We start from the raw sequence: 18,984 nt of genomic DNA on the forward strand, positions 1-18,984 counted from the left end.
TGATATTGATTCTAACTCTGTATTCCCAATTGGGATGGAAGAGCCAGCTGTCAGCAAGGTAACTGGACTGTTAACAGAGTGATTTCTGTCACATACCCGCTTGCCCCGACCTCTGCGAATATTAGAAGGTGCGCAGGAAGTAGATCTATGTGTTCATTGGCCCAGAGACAAGAGCCACCCCTCCTTACCCTTTTCTCTGACTCCACATCAATGTTACCAAAGCAGCTTAGGAATAAATGCTGTGACTCTTCCACCTTAACGTCTTCATTGGGGAATGATAGAACTTTTGTTCTAAAAGCAGTTGGTAAAAGAGTGTGAAAGTTACCTTGAGTATCTCAAAAAGTGGAAAGCAAAGAGCTATCTACATTGACTTTAACGGATCAGCTGATGCAAAAATCCTTTGTAGAATTCTCCTCCTGGTCATTCTCCTCTTATTTGCCTCCTCTTCCTCCCTCTCCCCCTCCCCCTCTCATCCTCCACCCCCTCTCCCTCCTCCTCCTCTTCCTCCTCCATCTCCCCCTCCCCCTCTCCTCCTCTTCCTCCTCCCTCTCCTCCTCCTTCTCTACTGAAAATAAATCTAGTTATATTCAAGGTTCTCTTGGGTCAGTTCCCCTCAGCTGATCTTCTGGGGTTACACCTGAAGCTCCATGGAGTGAGCTCAGGAGTGGTGACTTCTGGTCATGCTAGGGTACCTAGAGATATAGAAAGGTACCTTCTTTATAATAATGTGCCTTTAAAATGGCCTGTTCCCTCTCCCTCTCCTTCTCCCTCTCCCCTCTTTCCCCTCTCCTCCTCCCCCCCCCCCCCCCGCCTAAAAGCAGAAATAAAGTATTCTGTTGTAGTAACACAAGTTTTGGGATGGTCTTTGTGACTTTCTTTTAGAGATATTCAATTTTCTACATGATTTTCATAGTGCTAGGCCTCTCCCACTTAAGTGCAGTTTCTGAGGCCATTCAGACTTTGTTAAACAAAGTATAAGATCTTTTCAAAGGAGATATTTAAAAAGAATAATGGTAATAGCAATTCTACTAGTTAGTTTCTTTGCTCTTGTGTTTACCTTGCCTCTGGTGCAGTGTGTTGTGTGTGTGTGTGTGTGTGTGTGTGTGTGTGTGTGTGTGTGTGTGTATCACTGAGATAAACAAAGCAAGATACAGAAAACTGATGGACCATGGGAGTCCAGAAAGGGGTAATGGGATACAACGAAGGTGCTGTGTGGCCAGGCCCTCTTCTTGCAGAACTGAAATTGGTGTTTCTGAAGGAGGGACATAGTGCTTAGGGGACAGAAGTTATATCAAATTTCCGGGAGACATAGGATTAATGATATGCTAGAGATATTTCTGGGGTGTCAAGTTAGGAAGCCTAAAGAACCCTGAAGCTGATGCTTGAAGCATTTCAACTATGATACATTAGAGGATAGCTAAGTAGGCAGACAGGCTTGTGGTCAAACCCCACTGTCTTGAGTTCCAAAGTGAAGGCGAGAACCAACTCCTGATTTCTGTGGTCACTGCACCTTCCTTCCTCCCATCTTAAGATTCAGAGCTTGACAATGAGAGCTGAAGATGAGTAAGAACAGGTGGTGTTTGTCTTTCTGCATCTGTGCTAGCACACAGTAGAATATTTTCTATTTAAGTCCACTTACCTGCAAGATTCATTTTTCTCTTTAGAGCAGAATAGTTTTCTATATCATTTATATATCACATCTTTGTTATCCATTCATCAGTTGGAAAATACTTAGGTTGTTTTGATTTCCTAGTTTTCCTGTGAATGGAGTGAAGAGGAACAAGGCTGAGCAGGTACCTGTAGTCTAAGGGTCCTCTGGCTGTTGAGTCCTGTGGATATTGAGTCCTTTGGGCATCTGTCAGAGAGTAACATAACTCGATCACATGGTAGACTTATGTTTGGGGTTTTGAGGGTTGCACGTACTGGCTTCCAGAGAGGTTGCAACCAGTTTGTGACAATGAACGAGGATTCCCTTTTCCCTACACCTCCTGTAGCATTTGTCATTGGCTGGTTTGTTGATTTTAGCCTTTCTGACAAGGATAAGATTACATCCCAGGGTTGTTTAAATCTGTATTTCTCTAATTTCTAAGGTTGATGAGTATTTTGGGGGTACTTTATAGCCATTTTTACTTATTTTTTTAGTGAGAATTATCTGTTTAGGTCCATACTCATTATTAAGTGTGCAATTTATTGTCTGGATTTTTTTTGTTAGTTCTTTATATATTCTGGACAGTAATCCTCTGTTAGAAATCTAGATGGCAAATCCTCTGTCTTGCCTTGTGAGCCTCCTCTTTATTCAATTTTAGCTGTGCCAAAGACTTCATTTTATGAGGTCCCCTTTGTTGTTAGTCTCACTTCCTAGGCCTTTTCCCACACCTGTATTTTGAATGCTATTGCCTATGTTTTTTTTTGTTTTTTGTTTGTTTGTTTTGTTTTTTGTTTTTTTTTTCTTTTCCTGGCAGTTTTATCATTTCTGGTTTCAAACAATTATTTTCATTCTAAGGCCAGATGCAAACTATTAGTTCGTGTTAGGTTGTTTTGAGGGAGTCAACTGTATGTCTCAGACAGTTTATACAAGTATGCCATAATTCTTGGCTATTTAAAAGGTATTTGGATACAGATTTTGAATATTTTGAGACTGGCTGGTTTTGTTAGGCACTAGTAGAATTTCCAGCTCTGAAAGTAGCATTATCTGATTGGCTGATTGTGGTAGGTTTTTTGTTTGTTTGTTTTGTTTGTTTGTTTTTTTGATTTTTGTTTTTTGTCTTTGCCAGGATAAAGAGTTTCAGTGCCATTTATACAAAATACAACCTTACAAGATATATGATCCAAAGACAATTACTTAAGGGCAAAACCACTGTTTTATTACTAAGAAATGATAGGTTATAATAGACTTCTTTGAGGGTGTTTTCTTCCAAATACTGTTCTAAAAAAGTTGAGCAGTGGTGGTCTGGAGATTTAGTGCCTAATAATCATAATGTTTGTGAGCATTCAATGGGTACTTGTCCTGCCCAAGGCTGTATGTTATTCATCATCTCATTTAACTCTCCCCAAATTTATGGTAAATCAGCACTCTGATTTATCCTTATTTTACAGATGAGGAAACTAAGGTATAGGAGAAAGAAAGTCAATATAGAAACCAATTAGTTTGACTACAGAACCTGATGTTTAGCATAGGGATTTATTGCTTCCCACAGGGATAGGATATTTCTAAAAGGGATGTTACAAGTGAAGAGGACCACTAGGCTTTAGCTGACTCTTTGTGCCCATAGGCTAATGAGCAGCAGAAGTGGACATAGTTGTTTGTAACTATTCTGATTGCTCAGGGGAAATGAAGCTGTTACCAGGTAATGAGCTGAGTCTAGGATGCTCCATTGTGCCTTCTTGCCCAGTGTAGGGCAAAAGTGAAGGATTCTTTATGTTCTACAGTGAGGAGATTAAAAAAAAACAAACAAACCAAAAGATGGGCACTGGGTCATCTTAAAGCACCGGGCAAACTGGCAGGCTTGGAAGGGCAGTAAGTGAATACTGTCCCCAGTGGAGGGCTTTGTGACCCACTGGACCTGGGCAGCTTAGATGCTCCACCTGCATTTCAGTATCTGAAGAGCCCACACTTTCTCCTATTCTGTGGGTGGCTTCTTCTTGCTTAATAAGGTTCTGATGGTGAAGTTCATTGCTTAGCCCATGGGGGGCAGAGCAGAGGGATGAGGACAAAGAACCGGAAAAGAAATGGAAGCTACTGATGCTGGCCTAGCATTGTTCCGAAAGAGAAATGTTCACTGCCTCTTTGCTGATCAGTTAAAAAAGCGCATCAAACAAATATAGAGGGCAAAGGTTAAGCAGCACAACATGGTGTTTGATGAAGAATGAACTTTTTGTCAGTCTCAAAAAGTCTTCTTGGGTGGTCTGGATGCCCAGGAGGGTATGTTCCAACGACAAGCCTGTGTTTCCTGGGTGACCATCACGTTTACTCTTTACCAGGCTTCTGGGCCACCACGACATACCTCACAGAAATTGTCTCTAGGCTTGAGGACTCTGCACACCACCCTGGCTGAAATTCACAGGCCAATCAACCCATGTTTCTTTATGCATCCTTTAACTCTCCAGTGGCCACAAGATGAACAAAAACTTTGCACGTGTTGACCACACCTGTTATTTCTTTTTCTTCTTTACTCTCTTGAAATTACTTGTAGAATTGAAGTATTATTTATTAAAAAGGAGGGGTTTTTTTCCATCCACAAGAGCATGGGGTAATCTTGAGGCTATTGTGCTAAGTGTTAAAGAAAGAAAAATGGACAAATTGATTTACTCCAATAGTCAGACACAATTGTTGAGGTTGAAAAAGTAGATTAGCCGGTCTCCTTATTTTTGAAGAGGTCGCAGTCAAGTGAAGAAAATCAGTAATGCCTGCACCATTGCTACAGATGTGCTAAAGAAGTCCCTATTTGTGGAATCTTAAATGCCCGACTTTCCTGTCCTTCCTTTTCATTGGAATGTCTATGCAGAGTTGTGCCTACAATAGAATTTCGGCGAGACTCTCAAAGATCGGTGAAATTCTTAGTTAGCACTTAGTAAATCAGGAATCCATTTTTTTTAAAGGGTCCCAGCAGTTTGAAGGACCTCCATATCTCCATACTCTGCACTAATCTGATCTCAGCCAACAATCTTTTCCTCTCTCCCTAAAGCATTAAAATGACCCTGAGCTGGAGCACAAGCTTATCTTTGACTGTGTGGAACCAGACCACGTGGCAGAACCTGCTCAGGGTCTCTGGGTTTTATCCTGTCTCTTAGATTGCAAGAACATTTTCTCTTCCTTCTCTCTCAGGAAGAGAATACTTTGAAATTCTTTCTACCAGTTCTGGCCATCAGGGTTTTATCTTTAAAGGAGTTGATGTGGTAAGAAAGCTTGGAGAACTTTCTGGAAGCAAAAAGTACAAAGAAGGAAGGCCAGGACATTTGGGGAATGCTGCCTGCCTTTGAATTAGTCACCCCGATGGTTACACCATCTCCTCCTTTGTTTCAATCTTATCTAACACTCATCTTTTTCTTTGTTCATCCCCCTACCCAGTCCTTCAGACCTTCTAAAATCTGGTCTTGGGGCAAGGCACCATGTTCTCAGGGTGTTCAAAACCCTGTGCTGGATATTATAGGAGCAGGAGGAGCCATTTCAGAAGGTCCTATTCTGGACTGCACACTAGCATTTCCTTGTGTGTAGAGCTAGGAGATGCATTGTTGAAAGCGACTCATTGTCTCCAGGGTACTGTGGTGAGGTGGTGGTCACTGATCCCATCATGCTTTGTCGCAGCTGTTGGCTTGATTCTGTGCCAGGTGCTTGAAACAACTGTGGCTTTGCAGATGGGCTACAGAGACTGGACCCAAAGGTATCACGTCAACATGTTCAGTCAATTGGGGTCTTATAAGGACAGAGAGAATTTCTTCTGACTTCACTTTTTATGAAGAAAAGGAGACTTTCCAGGGCTGTTGTCTTTCCTAGAATTCCTTCTTTCAAAACATCTTTGGGGAATATAATTGGATATTAGTAATACTTTCTGGTTCATTTAAAAAATAAAAGCAAAATGCAATTTATAGGTGGGTGTTGCTTCTGGTAAAATTAATTAAAAAGAACTCGTGTGAAAATAGAATTTGGGATGCATGATTAAGCATCCTGGATTTCTTTTTCTTTTTCTTTCTCTCTCTCTCTCTCTCTCTCTTTTTTCTTTTTGTGCATGCTGCTACGTACAGATGTGGTTGTGAAATAGTTCAAATCAGGGCCCACTGAATGTCCTCACTGGACTTTTAGGAATGTGTGCACTGAGGCAGCCAAATTTTATTTCATTTGGTTTGGCTCATTGCACTGGCTGTGAATCAGAAAGTATTCATTTTAATATCTGAGTGGAAATTTATTTACAAACACACGGCTACAGTTATTCTTTCAAAGGGCTTAAAGTTTTTGTTTAATTTCCTCAAAAATTTGCTTTCTAGTTTTTCTTTCCATCTGGAACTTGTGACAGAATATGTTGAAGAGGTTTTTCTAGAATAAAAAAATACATGTCCTGACGCACAGATAAATGTAATCTTTCGTGTGGTTTATCTTTCCTGTTTGGTGGCAACGACAGAGTTCAGAATTGGTCTGGAGATGATTACATTGCTGATTCTGAAATGCTTTTCAAAGATAAAGTGATTTATTTAGCTGTTACATTATTATTATAAGCATAATTTAATGCTTAAGTGTTCTGAGTTAATATTGAGTTCTTTCTTCTTAGCCAATCATGGCAGTATTCTAAAAAGAAAAAAAAATTAAAGAAAAACCCAAAGACCCACGAATGAGACAGATCTGCATTTTAATGATGGTTCTACCATCTATCAGCCAAGAGACCTTGAACAAGTTAGTCAGATCCCTGGCGTCTCAAGTTATGACTCTGTAATTGGAGCAACCCAGCTCATTGTTTGTGATATTGAGATGAGACACAGAGCTGAACCCACCAAGCACATTGCTAGTTTATGAGAAGCCCATGGCGTATGCTGCTAGTTAGTCAGTCCTTGGCCACAGAGATTGTCACATAGAACTGAATCAGAATAGGATCAATCAATCCAACCTTGATTCATCTTTCTGCTTTCTCACATCGATACTTAGGACAGCTCCAAGTTTGTTTTACAAAAACCATACACAACAAAAATGTACTAGTTCAGCCATTGAAAGTGGATTTAGGTTCATTTAGGATTTAGGTTCATTTAGGATTTAGGTTCATTTATGTTGTATGAGCAAAAATTGTATGAGAAGATTGAAACTGTGCCTTTTAACCAATAACTCCCTCACTTCTCTGAGGATTCTTTCACCATGGTGTGTCTCTGTGAGTGTGACTACTTTAGGTACTTCATGTACACAGGGTCACTTTTATCGTTTGTGTCTGACTTCTCTCACTCAGCATTATGTTTTCCAGATCCAACCATGCCATAGTATACATTAGAATTTCAATGTTTTTAAAAGCATAATGTTAATTCTATTACATTTATATACCACCTTATGTGTATTTATTTAAGTCAGTAGACCCTGAGTTTTCTCTGACTTTTGTCTGTTATGAGTAACATTGCCTTGTCTGTGGACATACACATACACATATCTGTTTGTATTCCTGCTTTCAATCATATGTATATGTGTGTGTATGTGTATGTATAAGTATGATAGAGCCTAGGGCATTGTTTTAGATTTATCTCAGTTGCTGTGATAAAACACTGAACAAAAGCAACTAAGGGCAGTAAAGGATTTATTTTATCTAATGGGTTGCATCAGTAAGAGATGGCAGGGCAGGGACTCAAGCAGTAATTCGAAGCAGAAACCAGGGAGGAATGCTGCTTGCTGACTTGCTGAAAGGCTTATGCTTAGCTAGCTTTCTCAGGACATTTTAGCCCAGGGAATGGTGCTGCCCACAGTGGGCTGGGCTCTCATATCAATTAACAATCCCCCACCCCCAGACGTGCCCACAGGCTAATCCGATCTTGGCAATCCCTCAGCCTCCAAGTCTTTCACTCACTGAGTGTGCACCTGAAAGGAGAATTACTGAGTATTTTGCCTCCAATTCCATGTCTTGATTTTATTTCATATTATTTCATTGACAACTATCTGCTTGACAGCTGGTTGATGTCTTACTGAACCCTCCCGACATGTTTAGAACTGTTCTACACCCCCTCTTCCTGCCCTCCCTCATGAACCAGATCCTCCTCCTGATTAACAGGAAGGCAATCTTTAGGGCGTCCTGGAGCAAAGCAGGAGCCTTTCACTTCCTCCTTCTTACCTCCTCCTCTTTAATCCCAGATATGTGCTAATCGGTTTAAACCTTCACATCTTTTTAGCTTCTTGTGCTTTACTACTTAAAGATGATTAATAGCTATTTTGATATGAATTCTTCTAGGGCATAATTATGAATACTTCTTCTAATCCTTCATTTTTTTATGTCAGTCATTCCCACACTCCTACATTCACTTAAAAATCTGTTGAAATCTTCCCACCTCGTTACATTCCTTGACAGTCTTCCTTTTCTCTTGTTGGTGGTCCCAGCAGCGCTGTTTGAGCCTGGTTCTCAGTTTTGCCTGGCCTCTCTCATAGCATTTTCTTCCTTTGGTACTAGTGATTGATGTGTGTGAAACTCCTAGAATGAAACTCCACTCAATGGGCTGGAGTACACTCAGGAATTGCCCCACTTTCTTCAGGATGTAAGGCAGGGTAGTACCCATGATTCTATGTAAATCATATTCAGATACTTGGCCTGTGGCTCTCATCCAAATAATGTCATTTTTTTATCCCAATGTCCAATATAAGTTTGTTTTGATACATCTTGCATATTTTCAAAGTACAGGCAGTGAGTGACATCAGCTTGGCTATGTTAGTTCCCTGTTATTCTTTCTAATGCACAAGCATCCTTGATCTCAGAACCCTCATTGGTCAGAAGCTGAGAACCCTACCATAATTGCCAGCAGGGAAACAGATGCTGTTCTTGGACAAAGAGCTTGTTGGACAAGTTGAGCCTTCAGTGTATGAAGGTTGCAGGGATGGGTCAGTTCAATCTCTAATGGGAGGGAGACCTTGATTCAAAATCCATCTGTTTTGCTGGGTGGCTCTGAGCCACTTGAAAACCTTTACACAATCCTACAACAGTAAAATGTGGATTAATATAATTCCCTTTTCATAAAGTCGACAGGGGATTGAATCAAGCAATCCATGCGTTATATAGCACTTGGAACATCATGCTCAGAATGGAAGAAGCTGGTTTTCATGGAGCGAATGATCAAATGAGCTTTGTGAAAGGGTCTCCTTCCTCCCTCTTCTCCTTCTTCCCTCCCCCCTCCTCTGTCTTCCTTTCTCTCCCTCCTTCCTTCCCCTCCCCCTTTCTCCTATCCTTCCTGCCCCTCCCTTCCTCTCTCCTTCCCTTTCTCCTCCCTCTCTTCCTCCCCCTCTCCTTCTCTTTTCTCCTTCCTCCCTCTTCCCCTCCCTCTTCCTCACCTTCTCTTCCTTTCTCTCCCCCTCCTCTCCTTCCCTTTCTCCTCCCTCTCTTCCTCCCCCTCTCCTTCTCTTTTCTCCTTCCTCCCTCTTCCCCTCCCTCTTCCTCACCTTCTCTTCCTTTCTCTCCCCCTCCTCCCCTTCTCCTTTCTCTTCTCCATCTCCCCCTTTCTCCCTTTCCTCTTCTCCATCCCCCATTCCTTTTCCCCTTCTCTTATCCTTTCGCTCCCTCCTCCTCACCCCACGCTGTAATTGTAAGTCCAAATAAACTCTTTCTTCTATAAGTTGCTTCTGATTATGGCATTTTAGTACAGTAACAAGTGACCAACACAGTGACTATTTCCCTTAAAAGGCCCAACCTGTCCCGTCCTGACACCTGGGCTGCACAGACAGGTTAGTGGAGGACTAACCAGAGCTTTAGTGTCTTTGCTTGATTCCTCTATGTGAATACTCACTGAGCTCTGCTCTGTGCCCTACAATGTGGCAGATATGGCTGGATGATGATCCAGGTGTGGCTCATTGGCTGCCAAGCCTAAGCCCATCTGTGGATTCAGACAAGCAAAAGCCAGCATGGAGGTGTGATGACAGGATACAAAGTAAGCTTGGTTTTCCAGGTGGACTTGCAGAGGATCCAGTTCCTCAGGTGGTGCACTGGAAAACTGAGCAGTAGCCTTGAGTCACGCTCCTCCCAGGAACATGGCTCCGGGTGAAGTAAGCCACTCTCAGCCACATGCTTGCAGGAGGCCTCAGTTAAATGCACAATGAAAGGATATAAAATAGGAAGATCTGGAAAGAAGAGGGCATTTGATGGGAGGGGGAGGATGGGAAAGGATAATGTGCATTCTGGGGTGGGGGTTCTTCGATCAAGGAACATCTTATACACATGAAACCTTTTACAAATAAAATTTTAAAATAAAAAAGTGTGAGTAATGGAGTAAAAGAGTAATGAAAGAAGACACTCCACATCTACCTCTGTCTTTTGCACACACATATATATACACACATACACACACGTGGGCACACGTGTATAGGCATAAACATACACAGATACACACATGCACACATATACACATGCACACACACATCCATACATGCACACATGTACAAACATATTCCCCACTCTCTCTCAGTCACTTTCACACACATTTGTACTTATTTGAAACAAGTGCCTTTGCTTTGAAAAATAATCAAATAGTTGATTATTTGATCTCCTCTCTTGGTGTCTGTGTAGGTGAGCCTATATGGTGGAGGTGTGGTGGGAGGGTCCAGTGAAGGAGGTGATCTACTGTGATTCTGTGTGTGTGGCTTCATGTTGCATAGTTGACAAGAGACAGATAGCCGGTGAGTGAAGATGGCTACTGTATTAGTTACTATGCCATTGCTGTAACAAACTACCCAACAGAAATAACTTAGGAAAGGAATGATTATTTTGGCCCATGGGTTTGAAGGACTTTAGTCTGTTGTTGCAAGAAGGCACCATGGCAGAAAGCTTCCTTCTGTGGTGGCATGAGTCTGAGGCAGGGCCTGGTGTCTGACTGGGAAGCAGAGTGAGACAGAGCCCGTTTGGGTGTGACTTTCAAAGACCCACCCCGCAGTGGCCTACTTTCCCCTGCCGGGCTCCACTTTGGAAACAGTGCCATGAGCTGGTGGGAGACATTTGAGATAGAAACCGCAGTGCAGTCAGTTTGATGGATGTGGGTGCATAGATAGGCCTGAAGCCCCAAAACGAGATCTGGACTGAGGTAGCTGCCAAAATGTCCTGAGGGGGAAAAGTGTCAAAAAAGATAAGTTCACAGTATTCGATTTCTCTCAGGCTACTGCTTGCTTTAATTAGGTCTGTGTTTATCTTCCTTCTGGGTGTCTGGATAGGGATCATTGTTTATTTTCTATAACAAAACAAATCTTGGCTTTCTGAGTGATAATGAGAAAAACAAAACAGTTGCTATGATAGAGAGCAGAGAGAAGGAAAAGGTCAAGAAAAGGAAAGTCCTGAAGGAAAAGCCCTCGTGAGGCAGGATCCGTGTGTTTCTCACCAGGTTTACCTGGTTGTTTGGCTTGTAGGCCTCATATGTGGCCTGACCCTACACTTCACACCACCAAGCCTTATCCTCTGGAGAGTTTGTATTTCCTTTTTTTTTTTTTTTCTCATGATAATAATGGAGCCCAAGGTCTCATATAAGCTGGCAACTGCTAGGCCACTGATGCCGTTCCCAGGCTGAGCTTCTTATTCTTGGTGGGGAAGAAAACAGGGTCTAGCTTCCCACCCCTCCCCTTGGTTATTGCATCTTGGCTGGATCCTTTTATACTCCCTCCAGTGTTATCACAAGGCCATGGCTTCTCATCTCTGTGTTGAAATTATTGGATATTTCACTCACATAATTGAATTGGTTCTCAAAAATCAATTCTACTTCAGTACAGTTTTCTCATACATTATTTTCAGAAGATCAAATAAGGCTTGCAAAGGAGCTGAGGAAAACACTTGCTTTAACATCAGGCATTTACAGACTTATTAAGGGAAATGACAGCTTTGTTGCTTTTTATCTAACATCAGTTGAAGACTTAAAAGTACTCATTGCTGGTGTTTGCTTAGGGAGGATTTGTTTTGACTGACGATAGCAAACATGCACTTAGTAGAATCTTTCTTCTAGTCAGTTTATTGATTAGTCATTTCAACTTCTTTTGAGTGTTGTCAGAGAAGCCCTGCATTGTGACCATAATCCAGTGCCTCTGCTCTCGTTTTTGCTAAAGGATGGAGTCAGTTACACAGATCCGATGCACTTTTATGGATTAGGCATGTTAGTTCAAGATTTCACCTGCTTTCATGAAGATAGACATCTCCAGTGGGTAGCCAATCCAAACAGGAGAGGCCTCCAGTTGTTATCTGACTCATGGCAATTCTTTCTCCTCTTCTGGCTTGAAAAATACCTGTCTATCGGAGAGAGAGTGAGTCAACATAGTATTTGGTTTAAGTAGTTATTAATTTTTTTCTGAGGCTTAAATGTGTACTTAGTTTTTTTTGAGCTAAAATATATTGATGTGTTCTCTGTAAACACCAGAAGAGGCAAACCACTAAGGATTTCCTTAGGGTATCAGAATAATGAACCATTTTCCTGGAGCTTGCTAACTTTAAACCCAAATCAGCCTTGTTTCCGGTTCTGTGCCTTCCTCAGCAACTCTTCCCTCTTAATAAAGACAATTTAAAAATGACTATTGTGCTTTGGCACAGTGGTACAAGCCTTTACTGCAGGCAGATCTCTGAGTTCAAGGCCAGGCTGAACTACATAATGCCACTCCTTGCCTGGATTTTTCAGGCAATGTGAGGTTTCTGACCAGTTTCAAATTCATAGTCAAGCTTACTGGCTTTACCAGTCTCTCTTATATAAAAGAAAATCTTCGTTTACATGGTGGCTTTCATAAAATACATCTAAAATAGAGCCTTGCATTTCTTCTAAAATTCCTGCCCCGACATGTTCTAGTTGGGGCTGATTCTTATGCCGCCAAGAGACAAATGGTCCTGTGTTCAACCATTTCACTGTCTTGCATCTTGCCCCTTATGAACAGGGGGTAGAGGCCTGTAGGATGTACTTCAATTAGTACATGCAATAGGTTTTCGCTTTGTTTTGAGAATGGAAAACATGCCATTCCCTTTGTCTATAGTCCAAACTGAAGATTTCCCCTGTGAAATGTTTGGCATTACACATACTTCATATGGGAGCAGCTAGAGAGAGGTAGATAACTGTAAAACCAAGGGTTGTGTTGAGCCACTCAGGGGAGGTAAGGAAAGGTAACCCAGTGTGGACATCTCGGAGGAGTCCAGAAGGGTATAAAGGCCGTTGACATACTGTGGAAGTTAACATGGAGGGACAGACTTGCCGGTGTCCAAGGCCAATGAGAATTATTTGGTGAAGACAGCCAACAGACGAGGTAGGAGAGAGGATTCATAATTAGAGGACAGGACCAATCCCTTGACATACATTCACTCATTTCTGAAGTCTTAGAGCAGTGGTGCAACAATTATAAAGTTTTATATACATGTATGTGCATATGTGTACACGTGTGTGTGTGTGTGTGTAACATGAGAAATCCCATAAAACTCAGACCAAACCAAATGAAAAAGCAAAGCAAAGCAAAGCAAAGGCCACAGAGGCTTCCCCTGACGTGGGAACATGTCCTATGGCGTTTCCCTGCAGAGTGGGGGTGCTGTCCAGCGGCAGGGAGCTTCTCTAGCACATGAGAATTCCAAGCCTCCATCTCCTGCACCACAAAACGAAACACACTGTAGGCTGTGCAGCTCAGGTCATGTGATGGGGAGAGGCTTTGACCAAACAACCACCAAAGCAATAGTGTGAGGCCTTAATTAAGGGTAAGAGCCTGACCTCTTATATTTCCTGAAATGATACTAATTTGATCCTCTTTATTTCCATTAGGACACAATGACTACATGTGTCCAGCTACAAACCAATGCACCATTGACAAGAACCGGAGGAAGAGTTGCCAGGCCTGTCGGCTGCGCAAGTGTTACGAAGTGGGCATGATGAAAGGCGGTGAGTAAAGCTCCATGAGCTGGGGATGGCTGTGCTGTGGATGCTGGGTTGCCTAGCTGAAGTAGCCCAGGGCTGGCTCTTAGGTATCAAGTAGAGGCTTAGTAAATCTCTCTCTAATTTTAACTACTCTTGGGTTTTTATTGGGGGGAGGGCGGTGTTCGTAATACATAGCATTTTCTTTTTAAATTGAAGCAACTAAACCCAAGAATTCTAACACACTATTTAGTGTTTTATATTTCCAAGGTAAAGATTGCATTTTACAGCAAAGGCATGTGGTAGGTACTGGTCGAAGGAGGACTATGCCATGTCTCACTCAGGGAAGGTGTTGCAGTTGCTATTGATACAGCTAATGCTACACAGATGAGATCGGGTGATAAACTTTCCTCAGTTGAGACTTCCGTATCGGAGGACAAAACAGCTGCCATGTCTCCTTTATCAGTGCATTCGATGGAGGCAATCAGCATTCCCATCAAAAGGCATTGGAGAAGACAAGTGGGCTCCATCCTCAGTAGCCCTGTGTTTCATGGGATGCTGGAAGCGGTTGCTGGGCGACACCCAACAAATCCCCAAGCACCCAGGATTTGCCACACTTCCTTATCTTGTGGTTGCTGGTGGCTGGGTGCACAGGCATGCACTATGCACTCCCCTTGGCCCCTTGTGTATTCAGTCTCCCAGGATTTTTGTGCATGGGAATCTAGAGTAGAAATTTCTTGGTGGATTGTTAAATAATCCTAGATGTGGTTATCTACACGGTTCTCTTGAGTCCTTGGGTTGGAAATCTGAGCTGTGGAACCCCGATTTTTGTCTTGGGTAACCTTCCCTGTACTGAGAGAGAATGAATAGGAACCCGCACAATGGACGTCAAGTCCTAGCTGCATTCAGACGTCTCCACGGTGACACTGAAGCTGGAGGGGAAGCTTCTAGAAGCCAATAAAGCTTGTAATGAGGGCATGGACATATGTGGAAGTCAGAGAACAACCTCAAATGTTGTTGCTCCATTATCATCAACGTTTTGTTTCCAAGACAGCATCTCTCACTGGCCTTAATCCTCTCAACTGGGCCACACTACAGTAAAGCCTGGCTTCTGCCTGTCTCCATCTCAACATTGTTGGGTGTTATCATTAATACTTTGTCTCACTGTGGTGTCAAAATAGACTGACAAGAGCCACTTCAGGGAAAAAGGTTGATTTTTCACCTCACCCTTGGAGGGTAGATTCTATCATAGCAGGAAAGGGAGGGCATCAGAAGCTAGAGGTGTCTGACCACAATGCAGCCAAAGTCAGGAGGCAGAGAACTGTGAGTAGTCACAGCCAGTTTGTTTCTTTCCTTTTATGAAGTCTAGGACCTTATCCCATGGAATGGTGTTACCCTAGTGTTAGGGTGAGACTTTCTATCTCAATTAAGCCAGTATAGAAACTCCCTCTAGGACATGCACAACGGATTTGTCTCCTTGGTCCTTCTAGACCCTATCAGGTTGATAGTCAGTCTTAGTCATCACATTAGGATTACAAGTGCTCAAATCCACACTCAGCCATTTTCATGTGTGTCCTCAGGCTGTCCACAGGAGCTTTGCTCCCACTTAGCTGTGTCCCCAACACACAGGAAAGCTAAGCTTTAACGGATTAATACCAGGACAAAGAGGGAGAAGGAAAACCAGGAACGGAGCTCAAGATGAAGGAAGGTAGAGTTGACTTCCCACGAAAGATGATTTGGATGCAGCCCTTGGAATGGTCTCTTAGAGAAGAGCTGAAATGCTGAACTTAGGCTTTGTGTGAGGTGTGACGATTTGTCTTAAAAGGCAGCTTGAATTCACAGGGTAATTAATTCTAAGAATTGAACAATCATATTAAAAATGACGCCTTGAGTCATAAATGGATTCAATATTTAAGGACTTCTTCATCTTTCTTTGTACTGGAAAATTAGTCAGGCTTAATTAAACTCACAAAAAGCTTCTCCCGTGATTTGACAAGTGACAGGAATGTAGCAGATGCATGACGAAAAGTTCAGGTAGGAACAGGATGAGGACGGTGGGTCCAAGCTTCTTCTTTGCTCACTGCAGGTAACTTAAGCAGGGATCACTCTCTGGAAGACGCAAGAATGGCTTTGTAAATGTGTAGAGCATTTTGAAAGATGTGACGGCACTCATATGCTGACCCCACCTTCTGAAAAACTATTCTATTATTTTTGTTCCTAAGTAGTATTCAGACAGAGCCATCCTGGCTATATAAATATAAATATGGTGCCCTTGATTTTGGTCTAATAAACCATTTCAATTTACAAAGGCACAATGTATGACTTCTGTTTTCAAGTAGGAATGCAGATAGATGCCAGAAGATATGTTAAGCCAGCCTGTGTCGTGTCGGCACGCATGTGTGTGTGTGTGTGTGTGTGTGTGTGTGTGTGTGTGTGTGTGAGACAACAGAATGAGTGTCTGCATTAATGTTCTAGAAAATGCTACCCCCTGGGTGGTTTAAATGACCAAATTAATTTTCTCATGTTACCGGAAGCTGAATGTCTAAGGTTCACATGCTAGAAAATTTGGTTTCTGGTTCACATGCTAAAAAATTTGGTTTCTCTTCAGATCTAAAGTATCTTTATATAGCATTTTTCTCTGCATATACATTCATCTCTCTCTTTCTTAGAAAGAAAGTTCCTGCAGGCTAGGTGCCTACCCCTTCTGATTTCACACAATCTTTTAAAAAACAGTTTTAAAATGTAAATCTAGTAAACCTGTGTGGGTACTTTGATTGAGTATGTGTCTCTTCACCAATTGCGTGCCTGGTGCCCATGTTCAGAAACAGGTATCAGATCATCTGTACTGGAGCTGCAGATGGTGGTGAGCCTCCATTTGGGATCTGGGAATTGATCCGGGCTCCTCTGGAAGGGTAGTCAGTGTTCTTAATCTTCAACTCACCATCTCTCCAGTTCTGGCTTCATTTAATCTTAATTATCCCCTTAAAGTACCTGTTCCAAGTAGCATTTTGGATGCTTAAGGTTCAATACACGAGTTTTCCTTTTGGGGGTAAAATTCACCACTTTACAGCCTGGCTATAAGAAAACGCCACAGATCTGTTGGCGCAACTATATAAACCAGTCTTGTCCTGGTACTGGAGGCTAGAAGCCTGTGGTCTGTTTAGCAGCTGTGGTTTCTCCTGGTGCCTCTCTCCTTGGCTTGCACCCTGCCACCTCCCCCTGTCCTCACATGACCCTCCCTCCGCCTGCACACTCTCTTCCTCTTTTTGTAAGGACATCAGTTATACTGGATTAGGGCCTTATCGTTATGACCTTGTTTAAGTCTAATTAGCTCTTCAAATGTCCTGGTTTTTTTTTTTTTTAATGCCAGATACATTCTAGGGTCCTGAGGGTTGGGGTTTCAAAATATGAATTCTGCGAGCACATTAAGTAGTGTCTTTTTAGGGTTCCCCATCAATGACCAGGGTCTGTCTACATGCACAGAGAATGTGTGTCTTCCTGTTTCTATTAATATGCATATACTTAGAGATATGTTTTACCATAAAACCACAGCCTATGAAAACATCTCATTTTAGAAATTCCTGTATATATTATAAAGTCATTTATAAAGACCTGTATAAATTGCCTTTTGTAAAGTGGTATCATTTATTGAACAGAATACCACATATGACCTTCTGACACCGTATGCATCAAGCTCTCTTAACGTTCCTCTGAATAAAGACTTAATTTACACCTGGAAGAAATCCCAACTAACTACAAAATTTATAGTTGTAAAACCAGCTGTGATAGGACAGACCTTGGCAAGGTTATCCAATAGGTTCACAATAGTCCAGTTGCTTTTTTTTTTAATTAGGTATTTTCCTCGTTACATTTTCAATGCTATCCCAAAAGTCCCCATACCCACCCCCCCCAATCCCCTACCCACCCACTCCCCCTTTTTGGCCCTGGGATTCCCCTGTACTGGGGCATATAAAGTTTGCAAGTCCAATGGGTCTCTCTTTGCAGTGATGGCCGACTAGGCCATCTTTTGATACATATGCAGCTAAAGACAAGAGCTCCGGGGTACTGGTTAGTTCATAATGTTGTTCCACCTATAGGGTTGCAGTTCCATTTAGCTCCTTGAGTAATTTCTCTAGCTCCTCCATTGGGGGCCGTGTTACCCATCCAATAGCTGACTGTGATCATCTACTTCTGTGTTTGCTAGGCCCCGGCATAGTCTCACAAGAGAGAGCTATATCTGGGTCCTTTCAGCAAAATCTTGCTAGTGTATGCAATGGTGTCAGCGTTTGGAAGCTGATTATGGGGTGGATCCCTGCATATGGCAATCACTAGATGGTCCATCCTTTCGTCACAGCTCCAAATTTTGTCTCTGTAACTCCTTCCATGGGTGTTTTGTTCCCATTTCTTTTCTTTCTTTTTTTTTTTTTTATCATTTTCTCACTGGCTTTTTATTTTTTTATTTTTATTTTTTCCATTTTTTATTAGGTATTTAGCTCATTTACATTTCCAATGCTATACCAAAAGTCCCCCATACCCACCCACCCCCAATCCCCTACCCACCCACTCCCCCTTTTTGGCCCTGGCGTTCCCCTGTACTGGCTACTTTCTCTAGCTCCTTGGCTACTTTCTCTAGCTCCTCCATTGGGAGCCCTGTGATCCATCCATTAGCTGACTGTGAGCATCCACTTATATGTTTGCTAGGCCCCGGCATAGTCTCACAAGAGACAGCTACATCTGGGTCCTTTCGATAAAATCTTGCTAGTGTATGCAATGGTGTCAGCGTTTGGATGCTGATTATGGGGTGGATCCCTGGATATGGAAGTCTCTACATGGACCATCCTTTCATCTCAGCTCCAAACTTTGTCTCTGTAACTCCTTCCAAGGGTGTTTTGTTCCCACTTCTAAGGAGGGGCATAGTGTCCACACTTCAGTCTTCATTTTTCTTGAGTTCCATGTGTTTAGGAAATTGTATCTTATATCTTGGGTATCCTAGGTTTTGTGCTAATATCCACTTATCAGTGAGTACATATTGTGTGAGTTCCTTTGTGAATGTGTTACCTCACTCAGGATGATGCCCTCCAGGTCCATCCATTTGGCTAGGAATTTCATAAATTCATTCTTTTTAATAGCTGAGTAGTACTCCATTGTTGTTCCCATTTCTAAGAAGGGGCAAAGTGTCCACACTTTGGTCTTCGTTCTTGAATTTCATGCATTTAGCAAATTGTATCTTATATCTTGGGTATCCTAAGTTTCTGGGCTAATATCCAATATCAGTGAGCACATATTGTGCGAGTTCCTTTGTGATTGGGTTACCTAACTCAGGATGATGCCCTCCAGGTCCATCCATTTGGCTAGGAATTTCATAAATTCATTCTTTTTAATAGCTGAGTAGTACTCCATTGTGTAAATGTACCACATTTTCTGTATCCATTCCTCTGTTGAGGGGCATCTGGGTTCTTTCCAGCTTCTGGC

General features: G+C 42.2%; 1 protein-coding gene across 12 annotated transcripts in view; it reads left to right on the forward strand.

Annotated features, from left to right (window-relative positions):
- The window catches only part of Esr1 (estrogen receptor 1 (alpha)), a 393,645-nt gene that overhangs the window by 158,446 nt on the left and 216,215 nt on the right, over positions 1 to 18,984 (forward strand). For all 12 annotated transcript variants that reach the window (NR_126357.1, NM_001302532.1, NM_007956.5 and 9 more), the window contains one exon: positions 13,423 to 13,539. Coding sequence is in view for 11 of the 12 variants with exons in the window: in NM_001302532.1 (NP_001289461.1) it covers positions 13,423 to 13,539 (117 nt within the window). In the remaining variant the exon portion in view is untranslated. The remainder of the gene's footprint in view (positions 1 to 13,422; positions 13,540 to 18,984) is intronic.

This window comes from Mus musculus, chromosome 10 (assembly GCF_000001635.26).
Source record: "Mus musculus strain C57BL/6J chromosome 10, GRCm38.p6 C57BL/6J".
Taxonomy (NCBI): Eukaryota; Metazoa; Chordata; class Mammalia; order Rodentia; family Muridae; genus Mus; species Mus musculus.